The 19,663-nt window shown below is 42.9% G+C and overlaps 2 protein-coding genes across 9 annotated transcripts in view; one reads left to right on the top strand and one right to left on the bottom strand.

Annotated features, from left to right (window-relative positions):
- Positions 1 to 7,473, top strand: part of LOC101953849 (phospholipid-transporting ATPase ABCA1) — a 129,202-nt gene extending 121,729 nt beyond the window's left edge. For 5 of the 7 annotated variants that reach the window (XR_010588737.1, XM_042861050.2, XM_024108510.3 and 2 more), the window contains 5 exons: positions 764 to 898; positions 1,729 to 1,832; positions 2,033 to 2,125; positions 2,364 to 2,607; positions 4,033 to 7,473. Coding sequence is in view for 4 of the 7 variants with exons in the window: in XM_042861050.2 (XP_042716984.2) it covers positions 764 to 898; positions 1,729 to 1,832; positions 2,033 to 2,125; positions 2,364 to 2,607; positions 4,033 to 4,173 (717 nt within the window). In the remaining 3 variants the exon portion in view is untranslated. Of the gene's footprint in view, positions 1 to 763; positions 899 to 1,728; positions 1,833 to 2,032; positions 2,218 to 2,363; positions 2,608 to 4,032 lie in introns of all 7 variants that reach the window. The other 2 variants (XR_010588736.1, XR_006177039.2) reach the window with 1 other exon arrangement.
- A 1,260-nt stretch (positions 7,474 to 8,733) lies between these two features.
- NIPSNAP3A (nipsnap homolog 3A) lies at positions 8,734 to 19,512 on the bottom strand. 2 transcript variants are annotated; one of them, XM_065549861.1, is made up of 6 exons: positions 19,173 to 19,457; positions 15,587 to 15,794; positions 12,237 to 12,398; positions 10,774 to 10,923; positions 9,814 to 9,900; positions 8,734 to 9,707 (listed from the first exon to the last, which is right to left on the bottom strand). In XM_065549861.1, exons 1-6 carry the CDS (start codon positions 19,230 to 19,232, stop codon positions 9,631 to 9,633), a joined length of 744 nt encoding a protein of 247 aa, XP_065405933.1. In that variant the 5' UTR covers positions 19,233 to 19,457; the 3' UTR covers positions 8,734 to 9,630. The 2 variants fall into 2 exon arrangements, with proteins under 2 accessions (XP_065405933.1, XP_065405934.1); XM_065549862.1 differs by lacking the exon at positions 15,587 to 15,794 and having other exon boundaries at positions 19,173 to 19,512.
- Between the last annotated feature and the right edge of the window lie 151 nt (positions 19,513 to 19,663).

Below are 19,663 nucleotides of genomic sequence, written 5' to 3'. Positions count from 1 at the left end.
CAATTTAATTGACGCATTATTTTTTTAACGAGCATCATCAGCATGGAAGCATGTCCTCTGGAATGGGGGCCGAAGCATGAAGGGGCATATGAATGTTTAGCATATCTGGCATGTAAATACCTTGCAACACCGGCTACAAAAGTGCCATGCGAACGCCTGTTCTCACTTTCAGGTGACACTGTAAACAAGAAGCAGGCAGCATTATCTCCTGTAAATGCAAACAAACTTTTTGTCTTAGCGATTGGCTGAACAAGAAGTAGGACTGAGTGGACTTGTAGGCTCTAAAGTTTTACACTGTTTTGCTTTTCAATGCAGTTATGTAACCAAAAAAAAATCTGCATTTGGAAGTTACACTTTCATGATAGAGACCGTTCTTCATACTTGTATGAGGTGAATTGAAAAATACTATTTCTTTTATCATTTTACAGTGCTTATATTTGTAATAAAATAATATAAAGTGAGCACTGTACACTTTGTATTCTGTGTTGTAATTGAAGTCAATATTGAAAATGTAGAAAAACATCCAAAAATATTTAATAAATTTCAATTGATATTCTATTGTTATAAGTGTGATTAATTGCGATTAATTTTTTTAATTGCGATTAATTTTTTTTAGTTAATCACGTGAGTTAAAGGCGATTAACTGACAGCCCTAATTTTTATAAATATTTTTCTATTTCCCAAAGACTCTTTACCTTCCAGTGCAGTAGTTCCCACCCATAGATATTGATTCAGAAGGTCATGTTGCCCTCTCTTCCTGTAGGTTGGCGAATGGGCAATTCGTAAACTGGGCCTTGTGAAATATGGAGAAAAATATGCTGGGAACTACAGTGGAGGGAACAGACGCAAGCTCTCCACTGCTATTGCCCTGATTGGGAGCCCTCCGGTGGTGTTCCTGGTGAGTTCACGACTCTTCATGTATTAACATTTTTTTCCTTTAAAAAATAACTAGGTCTCAATGCTGTTCCCATTGAAGTCGGTGAAGTTTTACCATTTGGCAATGAAGTATACATTTAAATGCATAACATGTCATTTGTATGTGCAAAGGGCCAACTTATATGTGAACATGATGTAGTTATATGTACAAATACAGGGCAAAATGGAGGCCTGAAGCTCATGCCATGTATTTTTGGAAATTTGTTCCAGAGAGTTGTTTCCGATTACTTTGGCAATGACTGTCTAGATTTGGATACTCACTAAGAATTAAGGCTGATAGCTTGCCACTGCTTTATATACAAACCTCCCTTAACGTCAAGGGAGTTCTGTGCATAGATGGATGATCAGATCCAGCTCTTTATGTGTGAACAGTTTGAGAAAAGAATAGACAAGAAAGCAATGGTTTTATCTTTCCTTTTGTGAATTCTTGAAAAAGAGCTACTAAAATCCATAGTATGTGATGAGTGAGAGCTACACGTTCTATTTAAACTAGAGCTCATTCATTTTTCCAATATTGAAATTGATGACCAAATTTTTTAGTTAGAGAAAAAAATGTACAACATTCACAATAGAGCTGATCAAATTTTTACTAAGTTAAAATTTCTGGGGAAAATCATATTTTAAATTTTGAAAGAAAAAAGGGGAAAATTTCCATGAAATTTTTTCTTCTTTTAAACTTTTCCAGTAAAAATCATTTGGATGGGTGTGGTTTTCACTCTTCACAGTTAAATATTGTCATTGTATACGAAATAGTGTGTCAGTAGCATGTTATAGTATAAATGTAATTTTCAGGATGAGCCAACCACGGGAATGGATCCCAAGGCACGCCGTTTCTTATGGAACTGTGCTCTGAGCGTCATCAAGGAGGGGAGATCAGTGGTGCTTACATCTCACAGGCATGTAGTGTTCATTACAGTTGGGTATATACTGCATTGTATTTCTCCAGTCTGATTTAACTGGGGGTGGATTTTGAAATCTAAACATTCACCTCAGCTGCTTTGTTTCTGTAAATGCAGGTTGGTGCGATGTAGCGGTGGTGATTTCAGAAAACGCAGGCTTTTTGCAGGGTTAAATGGTTTTTTGTTTGCCCCCATAGCATGGAAGAATGCGAAGCCCTGTGCACTCGAATGGCAATAATGGTCAACGGGCGGTTCAGGTGTCTTGGCAGCGTCCAGCATTTGAAGAACAGGTGAGCGCTTTCATTTTGCTCAGGCCATAGACTTGTCAGTGGGCCTGCACTGGGCTGCCAACCAGTTCAATCTGAGCTGCTGGGATATTGACGTGAGTGATTTTTTTTCTCCTTCTTCGGCTCTTCTTATGTGGCTTTCTTGTTGCTCTTTAAGCTACAGGAAATGGCTGTGTATTTTAAATGACACTCCTTTTTCCAAGAGACTCACCTAAACTCCTCTGCTTGGTGCTGTTTGCAGGTTTGGAGATGGCTATACAATAGTAGTGCGAATAGCGGGGGCAAACCCTAACCTGAAGCCCGTTCAGGAATTCTTCGGGCTTGCCTTTCCTGGCAGCGTCCTGAAGGAGAAGCATCGGAACATGCTTCAGTACCAGCTCCCATCCTCGCCATCCTCTCTGGCTAGGATATTTAGCATCCTCTCCCAGAACAAAAAAAGACTCCACATAGAAGACTACTCCGTTTCTCAGACTACACTTGACCAAGTAAGTTTCTAGTGCGCTGTGAGCCCAATTCTCCTCTCTTTACATAGCTGGGAAACCCTGAGTAACTCCACTGGACCTCCAGAGTGTAACTGGGAGCAGAGTTTGACCATTTGTCTTCAGCTGAGTATTTCCTATGTGGAGATTTTAACATGTCAATGAATCTCACCTTTGTAGAAAGGCAAATATTTATGTGGGGCCTCGTGGATAGAGCACTCAGGAGACCTGGCTTCCATTCCCAACTCTGCAACTAGCTTGGGCGTCACTTCACCACTCTGTGCCTCAGTTTCCCCATCTGTAAAATGTGGATAATGCTGCTGACCTCCTTTTGTACAGCACTTTTAGATCTACTAATGAAAAGGGCTACATAAGAGCTAGGTATTATCATCATTGGCTTATCCAGTGCATCTTTTTCTCCCTACTCTGAACCAAGCCTTCAGGCTAAATGTGACATAAAAGCTAAGAGAAACACATTTGAGGGACAAAGTATAGTCTTGCAATTGTACAGAACTGAACGTTAGGATACGTGGTTTCTGTTCCTGTTCCACAGATATCCTGTGTGACTGTGGGTAAAGTCATTAACCCTCTGTGTGGGTGTTTGTTCATCTGTAAAATGGGGTTCAGAATGCCTACAGTGGTCTTGTGAGGCGAAATTCATGTTTATAAAAGCCTTTGAAATCCTCAGATGAGAGGCACCATAGTAGTGCAAGGTAATACTTTCCAGTGCAACGTATATAGCACACAGTAAACACATGCGGTATTTATAAATGCAAAGTACATAGCAGTGTAAAAATACATGGCACCTTCCAGGAGACTTCAAAAGGCAGGGCCTTTGCTTCAAAGAGTTTATAATCTAGCACTGGCACTATGCAGTACAGAAGTAGGAAAAGGTGTGGCGCTACCATTGCTGAAGAGATCTGTGTTGAAAGGGTTTTGCAGAGGATGCTTGGCACAGAGGTCCCACTCTGGGGATAGTGGAAAAGGAGTCTGAAAGCAAGAGTGATCAGAAGCAAAGGGTGGGAGAAAGATGCAGAGGGAGGGAGGATAAAATGAGGGTTGTGAGCAGGAAGGAATTGAGGAATAGGATGTTGAGCTCAATGCAGTGACCAGCGAAGCTAGTGCAATGAAGAGGGGTGCAGTAGCCAAAACACCTGATAAGGCAGCTGAGGCCTTTGGATAAAGCTGCTTACTGTGTGGCAGATTTTGTATTTTTCCACCTGGGCTTTTCTTCTGTAACTCTGTTTTAATTGACAAAGAGTAGATACTGGACTTAATCCTACTGCCATTGAAGCCAGTGGGAAATTTGTCATTGGTTTCAATAGGGAGCAGGGTTGAATCCATGGTAAACAAACAGTTCGTAGAGGAAAACGTCCTGCATTAAGCAGAGCCCAAAGTGACTAAAGATTCCATGACCCTTTTCTCTTGTAGGTATTTGTAAACTTTGCCAAGGACCAAAGTGATGATGACCACACAAAGGACATGTCCTTGCACAAAAACCAGACTGTTGTGGACATTGCAATCCTTACGTCTTTTCTGCAAGATGAGAAGGTGAAAGAAAGTTGCGTGTGAGCTACTCTAGGCAAGGACATGGTGTTGAGCAGAAGGACGAGACAGCACACCTTCCTTTGCATGGAATGGGATATTCCCAAAGGGGAAAGCTAGAGGATACAGAGGGAAAGACGTAAACTGGACACTCTACTGATAACCATTCAATGCAATGCAATTCAATGCAATGAAAACAAAATTCCATTACAGAGGCAGTGCCTCTTGGAGTCATTGCCTTGTTGTACTGTTCTCAAGTGACTGACTTGAATCTAGTTCATTACAGTATAACTCTGTGAAACTGTAGTATGGAACCCATTGGACACTGTGGGCTTTCAGCCATACTGTATTTTGTTCCTACACCGTATACTTTTCCTAGGGTTGCAACAATCGTTTATTGCGGAATCATGGCCAGTGATTATTTATTGATATTTTAAAGGTGTGCACGTTCGTACTCTTTAAATTTTTTCATATTGGGAGTGGAATTTCCCTGGTGCTACATGCATTGCCGGCAATGAATGCACCGAAACAGTCAGTGCCAACCAGTTACCAAAAGGCACAGTGTTGTGGCCTTATTTTGGGGGGGGGGGGGGGGGGGGGAAGGAACCACCGGACCGGCTACTCTGTAAAGATCTTTATAGACTGGTGGAGGTCAATCGGTAATAATCCTAAACTACGAAGCATACCATATGTAGATGGTACACAGAGATTTGATAACCTATCTCATCATCCGCTGCAGGGATGGCAGTGTGCACAACTGAACCTTGCAAATGTATGGGACTGTCCCACTAGCATTGTGACCAATCATCTGCTCCCTAACGAGCCCTTATGTAGTTAAGTACTTTGCTGCTCCTCTGGCGATACCACAGTAGTGCTACTTGGAAGGCTGCGCAAGGACTGAGTAGAGAGCCATGGAGGAGAAGCAAAACTAGGGATCAGACTAGAGCAGCACACTCATTGGTTGTATATGCTGCTAATGCCAAGAGTAACTTATAACACACGAGACAGTCGTTCTGCTATGGAATGCCTATTCTTGAATTCCTGTTTGGCAGCAGAAAGGTAACCAGCATCTGAAATTCGCTATTGCTTAGCTCAAATGTGCTGTCATTTCTGGCTTTGTCACTTAAACTGAAAATCTGAAGAGATGTAGATTTTTTTCAACAATATTATTTATATGTCCTTAAAAAGGCAGCAGTTAGGGTATGGAAATACTTCAATTAGATCTTTAGCCATAGTGTAATTTATTACATTATGTCGGCATTGTCATGCTCTATTTTCAGTGATAACTTTGTTACAGGCATGTAATATGGTCTGTGCAAATCCCAGATTATGTGTTCGAACAAGTACCACCAGCCCTGGCTTCAGCTACAACAATTTGCCTGAAACTCTCCTACATGGAAATTGATATATGGTTAGATTAATGTGCTGTAGTTTATTAGGTGAACCCTAACTGCAGAATATACTTTTGTTCGTGTAGGAAACCACCTCATCCAAGTTCCCCTTGGAAACAACTAGGCACATAAACCCCAACACCCCAGCGACAGCAATCCGTAATCTACAATTCAAAACTTTACCATGATGAGAATTACTGACCGCCTCTCTCGGCTGGCTGTGCCATGGCAGCACATCTGTACTAATGTTCCTTGGGCACCCCAGCTGTGCTTCAACCCTTAGAGCCAGCCTCAGCCCCAAGCGCATGAGCAGCCCCACTGACGTCAACAGGGCTACTGGTGCTTTATGGCCCTTGCTGCACCGGGCCTCTAAAAGTTATTTATTACCTCTGGATACTCCTCCATCATGACTTGATTTTCTTCAGTAAATGCCCCAAAGTCTTACACTAGTAAATACAGAAAGTGCCATGAACTGATCACTTTAGCAGTATTAGGCAATGTGATGATTATTTATATACTTCCAGGCATCCTGGCATTGATAAATTCAGCATTTTATTAAATGAAACACTGTGCAAAGGGTTAAGTCTACCAGTCCTGACTGTATTTCTGCATTGGGATAAAGTAAACTAATCTACAGCTACGCTGAAGTGCCTTTTATATACTATATTCATAATTTAATCCACAGAGTACTGTTGTAGAGGGGAAAGGACAGAAGAAGGGGTTAGTATACCTCATTTCTTAAAGCATATCTGTATTGTACTTACAGGAACTCAGACTTCCCTACAGTATCCTCACCAAATGATTAATAGATTAACAGTATACATTATATTTTCAGGAGCAGAGCTGTTATAAATATTGGGGCCAATCCTGCAGCTGTAACTCACATGATACCAAGGGCTGCAGGATCAGGGCTATGATATGATTTTCAGAGTCAATGAACACACTGAACATTTAATACCTCTGAAAATCAACACAAGTGGCACTAATTCACAATCTCAACAGAGAGACTACAGCTATAGACTCAATCCTGCAATGCACAGAACCAGTCAGTATAATAGGAATGTGAGGTGTGCAAGTTTGAGCCCACTGCAATGGGGTTTATTTTAAACCCATACAGATGGTTGCAGTTTTTTTGATGGATGATTTCATTTGCAGTGGGTAGACAGTGTACTCACAAGGTGCTCATTTCTCCTAACCCTGCCAAAGAAGAAAGCCTTGAAGAGTCCTAATGCACAATCTGGCTTCTATGATAAAAAGAAAAGTTACACTAGATGTTGAAGGTAACAGGAATATTTCACACCTCTTCAGTCCCTGGAGAAATCTCAGCCTCTTGTACATTTTTTTAATCTGTATGGAATCCATCCTGTGCCATATAGTTCTCACATACCGCTCTCTCACTCGCTGAAATGATTTCCAACTACTTCTTTCTGCCCTTGGAGTTGGATGTCAGGCAAAATTATCCAAGTGCCACACGTGTTACAATTGTGAACCACTCTGATAACAGAACTGCATTTAGGGCATTTATGTATTTGAAACAATGTTACCACTTACTGTATGCTATTAAATTGTTGCAACCCTTTTTGTAGTATATTTGTATTTCAATAAGGACTATACATGTTATTTTTTCCCCAAGATAAAGTGCTTCTCCCCTTCCTCATACCCCCACCCTGCCCCCCAAAAATACAGTTGGTCCTTCATTCCAAGCACTTTATGCTATCTGTAATGGGATCTATTTTTGCACTGGAATATCTGTTAACTTTGCAAAATCTAGAGATTTCACAACAAAACTTAAGTTAAATCTTTCAATGGACATTTTCATTAAAAATAAATATATATATTTGTATTTGCTAATAACTGTTTGTGAAGTATTAGGCATTTTAATTGCCTTGTATTAAGTCAAAAATAAAGCTGTAACAGCACTGTTCATCTACAAAAATTTGCTGTTATGCATTTACTGTTTAGAGCAGTGCTATTAATCTGTGACACTCAGGAGGACCTTGTTTATGTTTGGTTTGTGATGTGAACTTCCACACATTAAGTGGAAAATTGTTTTACACCTTTCCCATGAACTGAATTGTTTTAGTCCTTTAATGCAAACAATATTAATGTAAGTTTTACTTCTGCAGTCCACTACGGTAGAGGGTAAATCCCAGTGTCCTGTGCCACGTAACACATGGTTATTGAAGAATGAGGGGGGATTTGATAGCAGCCTTCAACTACCTGAAGGGGGGTTCCAAAGAGGAGGGAGCTCGGCTGTTCTCAGTGGTGGCAGATGACAGAACAAGGAGCAATGGTCTCAAGTTGCAGTGGGGGAGGTCCAGGTTGGATATCAGGAAAAACTATTTCACTAGAAGGGTGGTGAAACACTGGAATGCGTTACCTAGGGAGGTGGTGGAGTCTCCTTCCTTGGAGGTTTTTAAGGCCCGGCTTGACAAAGCCCTGGCTGGGATGTTTTAGCTGGGAATTGGTCCTGCTTTGAGCAGGGGGTTGGACTAGATGACCTCTTGAGGTCCCTTCCAACTCTGATATTCTATGATTCTATGATTAAAACTTAGTCCAGGTTAAGGTCAGAGATATTCAGAATTGATACTAGCAGCATAATAAATCAGATTCAAGTTCAAAGACCTAATCTAGCGTTTAAAAAAAAAAAATCAAAGATATGAAGACGTCAGTCTCCACTGAGTCTGACGTTGGTCCTATCATCCTGAGGATAGTGCACGTGTCCTCTGTAATGCAGTGTACAGCTAAAGGGGCTATTCTAGTTGACAACTTCAATCAGAGCCTATCTACACTGCATACACTTGTCTTTACAAATGTTAAGTTGCATCCCATGGGCATTATTTTCCCCATTTACATTTGCTTTTATTTATAAACTAGGCTTTAGTCGTAAGTCTTCATACATTGAATATCTCAACTTGTGTATAAAGTAACTGAATTAATATCTTGGGGCAATGCTTTGTAAACTAGACCAAGATCTGATTTTTAGTCCCAGACAGATGGGCAACATGCATCTACACACTCCGTGACTCCCTCCAGCAAGTTAAGGAGCAAGATTACTGGCTCTAAAGGAACTATTATCTAGGCTGCTGGAACCAACATGTAGAACCTTCAGAATGCTGCATTTATAGAAGTGTTATAGCCTCTTGGTTGAAAGGACAGGAACAGTTTTAGGCAAGTAATATGGCTATATGCAAGATGCAGAACAATAATCAATGCTTTTATTAGGCTTTGAGCTTTACAGTCTGGCAAAGCTTTCTCCAAAAGTATAGGCATATGGACTTTAGTGGACCAGTTAATATGATACAATTCATAAAGAAACTCTCAGAATTAATCAAGTCATTCATAATCAGTTTCAGCACAATAAACAAGTATTTGCATGGAGATGTGATCCATGTAACTTACTGTTCAGTCATAATTGAATAAAGGGCTGTGACCCACAATAGAAAGAATTTAAGTGAATTGCAATACAGTAATTCAAGTAAAAAAGATACTCCTGATACTTAAGCTGAGTTCCCTATATCACCACTTAACCAATTTTACTGCAACATTTCTTATACCTAATTCCAACCTCATTAAAAATAATAAATACAAGCAGACACACCAGTGAGATGTATGGTCAGCATGCAAAACCTAGATTAGGATTCCTGCTTTTTAGGGCAACAAGTAGTAACTGGGAAGATGTGACCTTCTCAGGAGATAGCAAAGTACATTATACAGATAACAGCTCTCTGATCATCCTTGCACTGGTACAGCTGTGAGCTTTGGAAAGGGCCTTTTGCCTTTTTGTACCAGTTATAGAATACTTCTGCATGGATGCATCTTCAAGTGGCGATAAGATGAGAAATTCATGGCTAATACGAAGCATTTGCAGAGTTCGCGGCATGGTGGGCAGGCCTTGAATTCTTATTGTGGCACAGAGTGCAGAGGACTACGGCTAAGATTAAGCATGTGGATTTAGGTTTTATCCACATACAGTAAATTGAAAAATATTTGGCTAGATTATATTGGTATTGAGAGAGACTCATATGACTGTTCAGGATAAAAATGCCGTATGAAAGTTGTGTTGTCTGCCATTACATCAGTCGGTAGAAAACTATTTCAATGGTGAACAAGGCATAGGAATCAGAAGCATATTTTGCTGGGACTCCAGGAATCTAACACTCTCCCGCACTGAAATTAAATACACAGAATTAGGTAAAACAAGACAGCATTCTTAAATGAACGGTATTCTGACTTTTCAGTATACATGCTGAAAAGACACAGCCTTCTTGCTTACCAGCTCCTACCACCCTGGCGTCCTCATGGGCATAATGCCTCCCTGCTGCACGGCTGTCAGGGTTCTCATTCCACCAGAGCACATGAACTGTGAAAACAAGAGCATAACAAATTGAAGAGTGAGACCGTAGCTAAATTACAGGAAATATCCTACAGGTCCTTTGCTCTGTTCTGAAATCCTCCACCCAAAAGCAGCAATTCATCAAACAAGACATTCCTTCTGCAGAGTTTTTCTCATGCTGATTTTTAACACTGCATTTTCTAATCCTTTTAAGCCACAACTCTAGTTTCAGCAAACTGTCTTTAGACCCCATGTCAAGCTGAATTCAGGGAGACAGTGTACAGGATTCTAGGGCAAAAGAAACACTGGATCTGACTAGTTAGACAGTTGTGTATGTCCATATGCATCACCCGTGATATTAGCGGGGCTATCCTGGTGCATGTGTGCCCTTCCATGCACTTACAGTGATATCAGAACTAGTGCCAAGATGCTGCTCCTTTTCCCCTGGCAAGAGAGAGTAATTTGGCTGTATTTGAGAGGAGGAAGTGATCCATAAGCAAGCATGAGCCAGACTTATTTATACATTTAAATCCTTTCAATGATTCAGGGCTTGCTTATTGGCATGGTGTGTATCTATGGAGTTTCAATCCCCCACAGGGCTAGTGCTGGCACTGGTTTCTAGCACGCTTACAGTGAGACAAGCACCCCATTTATCATACTACCAGTGCTCGGCGCTAGCACCATGGATGCTGACTCCGGGAAAGTACAGTTATGGTGACAGAAATAAGACACCACCGTTTTTGATTAGCTAAAGCCATGCAAGAGGCCCAGGATCCAAAATGCAGCCTCCAAAGTTGTAGTGACATTAATCAGGAGTCTGAACACTCTCATAAGTATTGCTGATTTGCACCTTTGCCCCTCTGCGCCCATGACTGTACTGAAAACTGACTAGTACTGTACCTCTGTTAAGTAATCCATATTCTGTGTGGAAAACACCAATCAGCTTCGTGTAGCCTGTATTGAGATGAGCATTGATTGCAGCTCTGAACGACTGGCCCCACAGAGCCGGCCCACCAGGCTTCATCTGAAAAGTAACCATCTCATATACCCCTGATGGAAAAAGAATACAGCAGTACAAGCCATGAAATGTCAAACTAATCATCTGATTCTAAAAGGTATGAAAATCTTACAAGCCATCCTCACATTTATTGTGATTCAGTTAGAGCAGTAACTTCCAACTCTTTGGGGTTAGTAGACCAAAACATTGCTCCAAAGGGTCCCAAGATCCATCATGTCACACAGGAATACGGGTCACAGAAAAGAAAACAATGAAAAGTTCACTGAACGACCCTGCACAGATGGAGCCATCTCAAAGATAAAGAGAAGTGAAGCCATTTCAGGTGAACACCAGTCTCTTTTCTCCAGGATCTACGAATTCAGCATTCAGATGACTAGAGACAGCAAAATCTCCTGAGGCTATAGAAAGATGAACAATGTGAACTGGCCCAGATCCTACTAGCCTTTCTGAAACTGACAGTGTCCTTGGTGGTCAATGTTATTTATGACATCATAACCACTACATGAATCTTGGCAGCATCCATCACAGCAAGAGGTGTCCTGAGACCAAAGCAGCAATCACTGACCAGACACCTGGGACAAACATATCAGCTCTATCCTTCAAGGGTCTTTCCTGTTTGAGGAGGAACTACAGAAACAACAAGGTTTACAGAGAAGACTCCAGGCTTGCTGCAAGACATGCCACCTTTAACACTGACATTCCAGGGATTACTCGGTACTGACACCAATGTATGAATGATGCATATTTACCTCATAGAAGGTAGGTTTTTAAAAGCATGATTGTGACAAAACAAGAAAAAAACAGTTCCTAAACAGAGAGAAAAGTGAATGAATTTGTGAAAAATCTGAGTGTCATCTGCTAATCTGATCTTGTAGGTGAAATCACACTAAAACCTGTGACAATCTTATTTTCTTTTATACTGTAAAACATGAATTCTGCAAGTGAGAAGGGTACTGGATCGTCTTACTATTTCTAGAAATGCATTCCCATACACTGAGCAAATAAGCAAGTTAAGAGAAAAATATTCAGAGCATTGCTGTACGAGGAACAGATTGCTCATCTTAGCTGTTCATCCATCCAATTTTCCAATTCATTCCCAACCATCCTGCACAGGGCTTTAGCCACCAACTCATGAAAGTACAAGTACAAACACACGCGCGCGTACACACACACACAGGTATGCTGTGCCCTACCCTAACTTACATATTCCTGTAAAAGAAAGCCACTGTTGAACTTTTCCCTAGCCTTTTACACAACATAACATTTGGTTAAAACATAAAGCTATTTCTTATCGAATCCACATGGATAGCTTTAATCAATACAAAGACAGATAAATCTCACTCACCCCCTTCCTTTGAAGGCTTCCCAATCTCACACCAAGGTACCAGGTAAACAATTTCATTGTGTTGTTTATTCAAGAAGGGCAGAACTGGAGAGATGAATTTTCCTTGCCATTCTTTATCACTGGCTACTGCTTTCCGGACTTCGGCTCTATGGGCAAAGTTATCTACAAGAAAGGGAAAGACATATTAAAATTCTATATTCAGTTCTGTCAGACTGGATTCAATTAAAATAAATTTATTACGAGGAGACAGAAACTATTAATAGACTCATAGAAGATTAGGGATGGACAAGACCTCAGGAGCTCACCTAGTCCAACCCCCTGCTCAAAGCAGGACTAATCCCAACTAAATCATCCCAGCCAGGGCTTTGTCAAGCCTGCCCTTAAAAATCTCTAAGGATGGAGATTCCACCACCTCCCTAGGTAACCCATTCCAGTGCTTCACCACCCTCCTAGTGAAATAGTGTTTCCTAATATCCAACCTAGACCTCCCCCACTGCAACTTGAGACCATTGCTCCTTGTTCTGTCATCTGCCACCACTGAGAACAGCCAAGCTCCATCCTCTTTGGAACCCTCCTTCAGGTAGTTGAAGGCTGCTATCAAATCCCCCCTACCTCTTCTCTTCTGCAAATTAAATAACCCCAGTTCCCTCAGCCTCTCCTCATAAATCATGTGCCCCAGCCCCCTAATAATTTTCCACGCCCTCCACTGGACTCTCTCCAAGTTGTCCACATCCTTTCTGTAGTGGGGGCCAAAAACTGGACGCAATACTCCAGATGTGGCCTCACCAGTGCTGAATAGAGGGGAATTAGCACTTCCCTCAATCAGCTCGCAATGCTCCTCCTAATGCAGCCCAATATGCTGTTAGCCTTCTTGGCAACAAGGGCACACTGCTGACTCATATCCAGCTTCTCGTCCTCTGTAATCCCCAGGTCCTTTTCTGCTGAACCTGTTGTTTAGCCAGTCGGTTCCTAGCCTGTAGCAGTGCATGGGATTCTTCCTTCCTAAGTGCAGGACGCTGCACTTATCCTTGTTGAACATCATCAGATTTCTCTTGGCGCAATCCTCCAATTTGTCTAGGTCACTCTGGAGCCTATCCCTACCCTCCAGCATATCTACCTCTCCCCACAGGTTAGTGTCATCCGTGAAGATTCAGAAGTTATATTCTCACTTGGGGTAATTTTTTTTTTTAAGTGACAACATAAGAACAGTTTAATTTTCTTCAGGAATATCCTCTTTTGCCCTCAGAGTTAATCTAACAATTTTCTGAACAAACCAATTTTCCAAGCAAAATTCACATCAATATTAAAATAGGGTTTTTTAACGAAAGCTGGTGGCCACAATCACTCTTAGTATCTAGAAGTTGGCACTAAGTCTTTCATGTATACACTTTCTATACCTACTAGATATTTGGCTGTTGGTACGAAATAAGAAACCCTAACCCTAAAAAATGGAAATAAGTGGTGATTTAGCCTTTTCCTTAAACAGATTTGCTTTAGTCTTCTTATTTTTGGTTGAGTTTTTGCTCATATATGAATATTTTGTATTAATTCTCCCTTATGTAACATTAAGTATACTTTGTTTGGCTATATGAAACATTATTAAAGCCTAAATCTTTCAGACAGCTTTTCAAACAAAGGAAAAGCATAGAATTTATTGATTAAATTTGCCATTTTTAAGGACCCAGTAACAGTCCTAAATCCTGCTTACGTTACCTTGAATAACTAGGGTATATGAAAGTACACAGACAGACGCACATGCAGAATTTTCAATAATTTAAGAAAAGAAAGCCACACAAATGAATAATGAGAAATACCAGTATCTTGGTATAAATACAGGGAATAACTAAGCAAATTAATTTTAACTAACAAGAAAGATGTAAAAAGAAAGCTATCAGAAAAAGACAGAGAACATGGTTAGAGAACAAATCAAGCAAGTAAAACAAAACAAAACACACAAGCTTCATCCCAATTTTCCCTAATAAAATTAAGTAGTTGAGAAGTGGTTTACCCTTCAAAAATGAATTTAAGTAATTAACCAAGTAAAAAGAGAAGCAGTTGAACATACAACAAGAAATTTGGAAAAATTAAAAAAGATTAGAATTGTGTGTTAATCATTGGCTAAATCTGAATTCAAAATATTTTGCTCTACAGAGGCTTGTTCAATTATTAGGTGAAGGATATTTTAGACAGTTGCTCAGACCACAGGAGGCTCTATGAATGTAAAGAGGTGATCTGGGGAAAATTAAAAATAAAAAAATTAAAAAGAAAGAATACTAATGCCCCAGAGTAGAAATAAATCCTACTCTACTCTATGATACCTGAAGGTGCATTTAGGTCTTAACTCTGCAAAGAGAACCTTCCAGGGGTATTCCTGCACCTGCGCAAAACGTCAATGACTTTCACTGGTGCTATGTGTGGATGTAAGGGTCCATCCACACAGTTCTGTTTGCAGGATTGGAGCTTTATTTGGCCCTGGAATATTCTCCAGTATGACAGTGTCTCCAAGCACACAAGAAAACTGATTAAACACTATCAGAGCAAGAAAGGAGAGAGGGGAAATCTAAAATACTGGACTGGCCAACTCAGAACTATTCATACGCACACTTTAACCTGAAGGACCCAATTCTGCTTCCACTGAAATCAATTTTTAAAATTCTCATTGACTTCAATAATGCAGGATCAGGCCCTAAATATGAATGTGTACTGCAATTAAGAGTCTCAATTGCAACTTCTCCATTAAATATTTTAGAGGCCTACAAGACTGTCTAGCATAGAGATACCAAAAATGCTTCACCTTAATTCTGCAAGCACAGTAGAACCTCAAAATTATCAACACCAGAGTTATGAACTGACCGGTCATCCACACACCTCATTTGGAACTGGAAGTACGCAATCAGGCAGCAGCAGAGACCAAAAAAAGGGCAAATCCAGTACAGTACTGTGTTAAACATAAACTACTAAAAAAAATAAAGGGAAAGTTTAAAAAAAAAAAAAAGATTTGACAAGGTAAGGAAACTGTTTCTGTGCTTGTTTCATTTAAATTAACATGGTTAAAAGCACTATTTTTATTCTGCACAGTAAAGTTTCAAAGCTGTATTAAGTCAATGTTCAATTGCAAACTTTTGAAAGAACAACCATAATGTTTTGTTCAGAGTTATGAACATTTCAAAGTCACAAACCACCCCCATTAGAGGTGTTCGAAACTCTGAGGTTCTACTGTATTTGTTTTCAGTTGTCAGTATAGGAGCTATTCTCTCTTATTTATTTATAAGAGTCCAAGAGAAACATCCTGTTTCATCTGTCTAATGCACATGACACACAAGAGCAATATGAAGTGATGCTGCGCATACCAAACTTCCAAATATGGATGGCCTTATTCATGCCCCCAAACTCCGCAGTCCAGAATCCAACCATCTCTGAATGAGCTGCGCGAAGGTGGATGTGTTTATTGACCATTTCCACAAACTCCTTCATCTTTGATGGCTTAACATCATAGGTACGAATTTCATAAAACGTGCCATCATTTTGCCTGGGCCCTGTAGCCAAAGATGCATGGACCTGAATAGAGAATGTTAAAAAATAACTAAAGTTACTACTGGAGTCATAAAACAATCTGCCACTTCATTCTAGATTTCAGGGCATAGAAGCTGATATGCAATGCCTATAATTTAGCCTGCCTAATACTTTCCATTGTAAAGGATTCCCACCACCTTTTGAGCAGCTCTCTCACTTCCATTGTTTGAAGTAGGCCTTCAATACTTGGCAAGGGATAGCCCTCAAGCCACTGAAGTACCTTTTCTTTGTCTAATGAAATTCTGATCAGTTTTTGCTGAGATATTAACTGTTAAAAATCGGCATTTCCCTTCTCTCATTTCCTTTTCTCAGGAAGGTTTTGGCAGCATATCAAAATAATGACTAAACAGGAGCATTCGGAGGCCAGGCTGATGTTGCTACCAAAGCAAGAGCAGAACCAACACAATGTACTGGGAACATCTGAGAGATGCCACAGCAGCTCCCACAGACCTAGCCCATGGCCACAGTCACCTATCTACCCCTAACATAAGAATAGTCACACTGGGTCAGACCAATGGTCCATCTAGCCCTGTATCCTGTCTTCCGATTGTGGTCAGTGCCAGATGCTTCAGGGGGAATGAACAGAACAGGGCAATTATCGAGTGATCCATCCCCTAACATCTAGTCTCAGCTTCTGGCAGTCAAAGGTTTAGGGACACTCAGAGCATTGGGTTGAGTCCCTGAGCATCTTGGCTAATAGCCATTGATGGACTTATCCTCCATTAACTTATCTTTTTCAAACTCAGTTATAGTTTTAGCCTTCACAACATCCCCTGGCAACAAGTTCCACAGGTTGACTGTGTGCTGTGTGATGAAGAACTTCCTTAAATACACCGCTCTGCGGGAACCCGTAGTACAAAAATACCTTAAAGCGCATTGCATGCGGTATAGATAGCCATTGGGGGAGGTTTAGGTTGGATATTAGGAAAAACTTTTTCACTAGGAGGGTGGTGAAGCACTGGAATGGTTACCTAGGGGGGTGGTAGAATCCCCTTCCTTAGTGGTTTTTAAGGTCAGACTTGACAAAGCCCTGGCTGGGATGATTTAGTTGGGGACTGGTCCTGCTCTGAGCAGGGGGGTGGACTAGATGATCTCCTGAGGTCCCTTCCAACCCTGATATTCTATGATTCTATGATTTAAATAAATTTGGGGGTATACTAACTTTAGCCTTGATGGAGATATCCCTGGATTCCTTTCAGGTTCATTGTTTCTTAATGCAAGAAGGTCGTCACACAAATTTTAAACCTGCATGTATTCTGAGTAACCACAATTGTGCAATGAGTTATCATTTACCCACTCAATGTCAAGCTTCAAAAGGACAAAAAAAAGATTCAGAGAACCATAGAGGCAAATGGTGAATTAGCTCAAGGTCACAGTTTCTGCACTTTGTATCCTTCATGAGTGCCAACAGCACATGTTCAGAGATAATGTTTGAAATACATGTCAGAACAAAGTCTGTATAATTGACTGGTTCCATAAGACATAATCACTGTTGCTTCATCTTCCCCCTTTCCACAAGAAGCTGCCCCAGGTCCCTAGAGGACTCCAAGGGCTCATCTACATAACAAAATGTGATTGTTTGAGAACATGATTGTGAACAGTCAGATAGATGACATTATGCTGACCCAGAGTTTATTGTGGCTTACGCTGACCTCCAAGTCATGGTTCGTATTGTGTCATCCAACTCAAATGTTCACAGTCATGTTTATGCACCATTATATTTTGCAATGTAGACAAGGCCTAAAAAGCACTAGTAAGTGCAGCACCCTCCTGGATCAACTTCTCTGTGCAGAGGGCAGTGGTTTAGAGTTTCCAAATTAAGAACAATGTCTTTAGAGGCAGTCACTGCATTGCTACAACATGATGTTGCAGTATCGTGTTGCAATGATTTATCAGTCCCAATATTATTGTGGGAACACCATGAATGTCAAAAGCCAGAACCTGTTCTGTGCAAGTCAGAATGAGGGGGAACCTCGGGATATTGACATTTCAAGGAGTGAAAGCTTGCCACCGTGTTACAAGGCTGTACAGGCAGAGGAGAAGCTGAATTTATCTTCAACGTGAAGGTGTAAAACCCACAGTGTGGCTACCACTGCGATTGGAAGGGAAACAGTGAAAATGCACCTGGTACATGTAAGTTACTGCAGGGAGTGAGAGCAGGGAAAGGGTAACCCAGGAGTGGCCAACACGCGGCTCTTCAGAAGTTAACATGCAGCTACTTGTATAGGCTCCGACTCCAGGGCTGGAGCTACAGGCGCCAACTTTCCAATGTGCTGGGCGGTGCTCACTGCTCAACCCCTGGCTCTGCCACAGGCCCTGCCCCAACTCCACCCCCTCCTACCCCCTCCCCGAGCCTGCCATGCCCTTGCTCCTCCCCCCCCAGAGCCTCCTGCACACCACAAAACAGCTGATCAGGAGGGGGAGGTGCTGACTGGCAGAGCTGCTGGTGGGCAGGAGGCACTGGGAGCAGGGTTGCGGAGCTGCTGACATATTCCTGTGGCTCTTTGGCAATGTACACTGGTAAATTCTGGCTCCTTCTCAGGCTGGCCACCCCAGGAGTAACCCTTTCTGTAAGTTCAGACAAGTAAGAGGGGCTGTGCAGCCGTCACACAGGTTGGTTTCATGAGTCACTAAGGACCATGACACGGACTCCTCCTTACTACCTGCACTGCGCAGCAGCCACATGGCCTCCAGCCACCTGCGGGGGCAGCACAGACTCAACTTCCTGCTTCCTCTTTCTCCTTCATGCCCACAGGGGTTCCCTCCCATCTCTTGCCCATGCCCCCATAGTGCCCTCCTACAAGCCCCCTCCATGCCTCTATACAGCCTCACCCCCCATGCCCCAAGCTGCCTCCCCTACCCCGCCCCTCCCAGCTCCACGCCTCTTTACTCCCTCACCCCCATGCCATACCCCAGCCCCCGGAGACTGCCATGCCCTTCCCCCACCCAGCTCCATGCGCCTATACTGCCTCACCCCCATGCCATACCCCAGCCCCCCCAGATTGCCATGCCCTTCCCCCACCCAGCTCCATGCCCCTATACTGCCTCACCCCCATCCCATACCCCAGCCCCCCATACTGCCATGCCCTTCCCCCACCCAGCTCCATGCCCCTATACTGCCTCACCCCCATCCCATACCCCAGCCCCCCCAGACTGCCATGCCCTTCCCCCACCCAGCTCCATGCCCCTATACTGCCTCACCCCTCCCCATGCTCCAGGCCCCCCATACGGCCATACTCTTCTCCCTCCCCCTCCCCCTCCCTCTGCCCCACAGCACCACACCCCAACCCCCATGACGCCAGCCCCCTCCCTTCGCCCGCCTCTGCTCGGCCCCTCCCTACGGCGCCCCGCCCCGGCCGTTACCTGGGGGCAGGCCCCGGCGCCGCGCGCCCCCCGCAGGAGGAGGGCTCGGAGGCCCAACATGGCGGCGCGGCCGGAGATCCGCGCGCGCGGACAGAGGCGGTGGGGGCCGCTCCCCGCGGAGAGCGAGCGGAATTGGAGGCGACGAGTGACCCAAGCAGCGATCGACAACCCCGCCCCCTTTCACTCGGCCCCGCCCACGCCACGAGCCTGCCAGCACGTTACGGCCGCTACGGAAAGGGAAGAAGGAAAAAAGCCACAGCGCGAAAGGGACCTCGCTCCGGGCCTGGGCGTTCGCCAAGCGGAACAGCCGACACCACCGCTGCATAGAGGGCGGGCGGGCTCTCTGCGCATGCGCGGCAGGCAGCCAATCTGCGCCTGAGGGGCATCGCCCCTGGCGGGCGTGGCAGCACCTGACACCCCGGCGGCCCCCTCGGTGTGGGGCGCTCGCGGCACGGTGCCCCGAACCGCAGCCTCGTGCACCCCCACAACCC

The sequence above is a fragment of the Chrysemys picta genome, chromosome 6 (genome assembly GCF_011386835.1).
Source record: "Chrysemys picta bellii isolate R12L10 chromosome 6, ASM1138683v2, whole genome shotgun sequence".
Taxonomy (NCBI): domain Eukaryota; kingdom Metazoa; phylum Chordata; order Testudines; family Emydidae; genus Chrysemys; species Chrysemys picta.
This window is presented reverse-complemented; position numbering and strand designations above follow the sequence as displayed.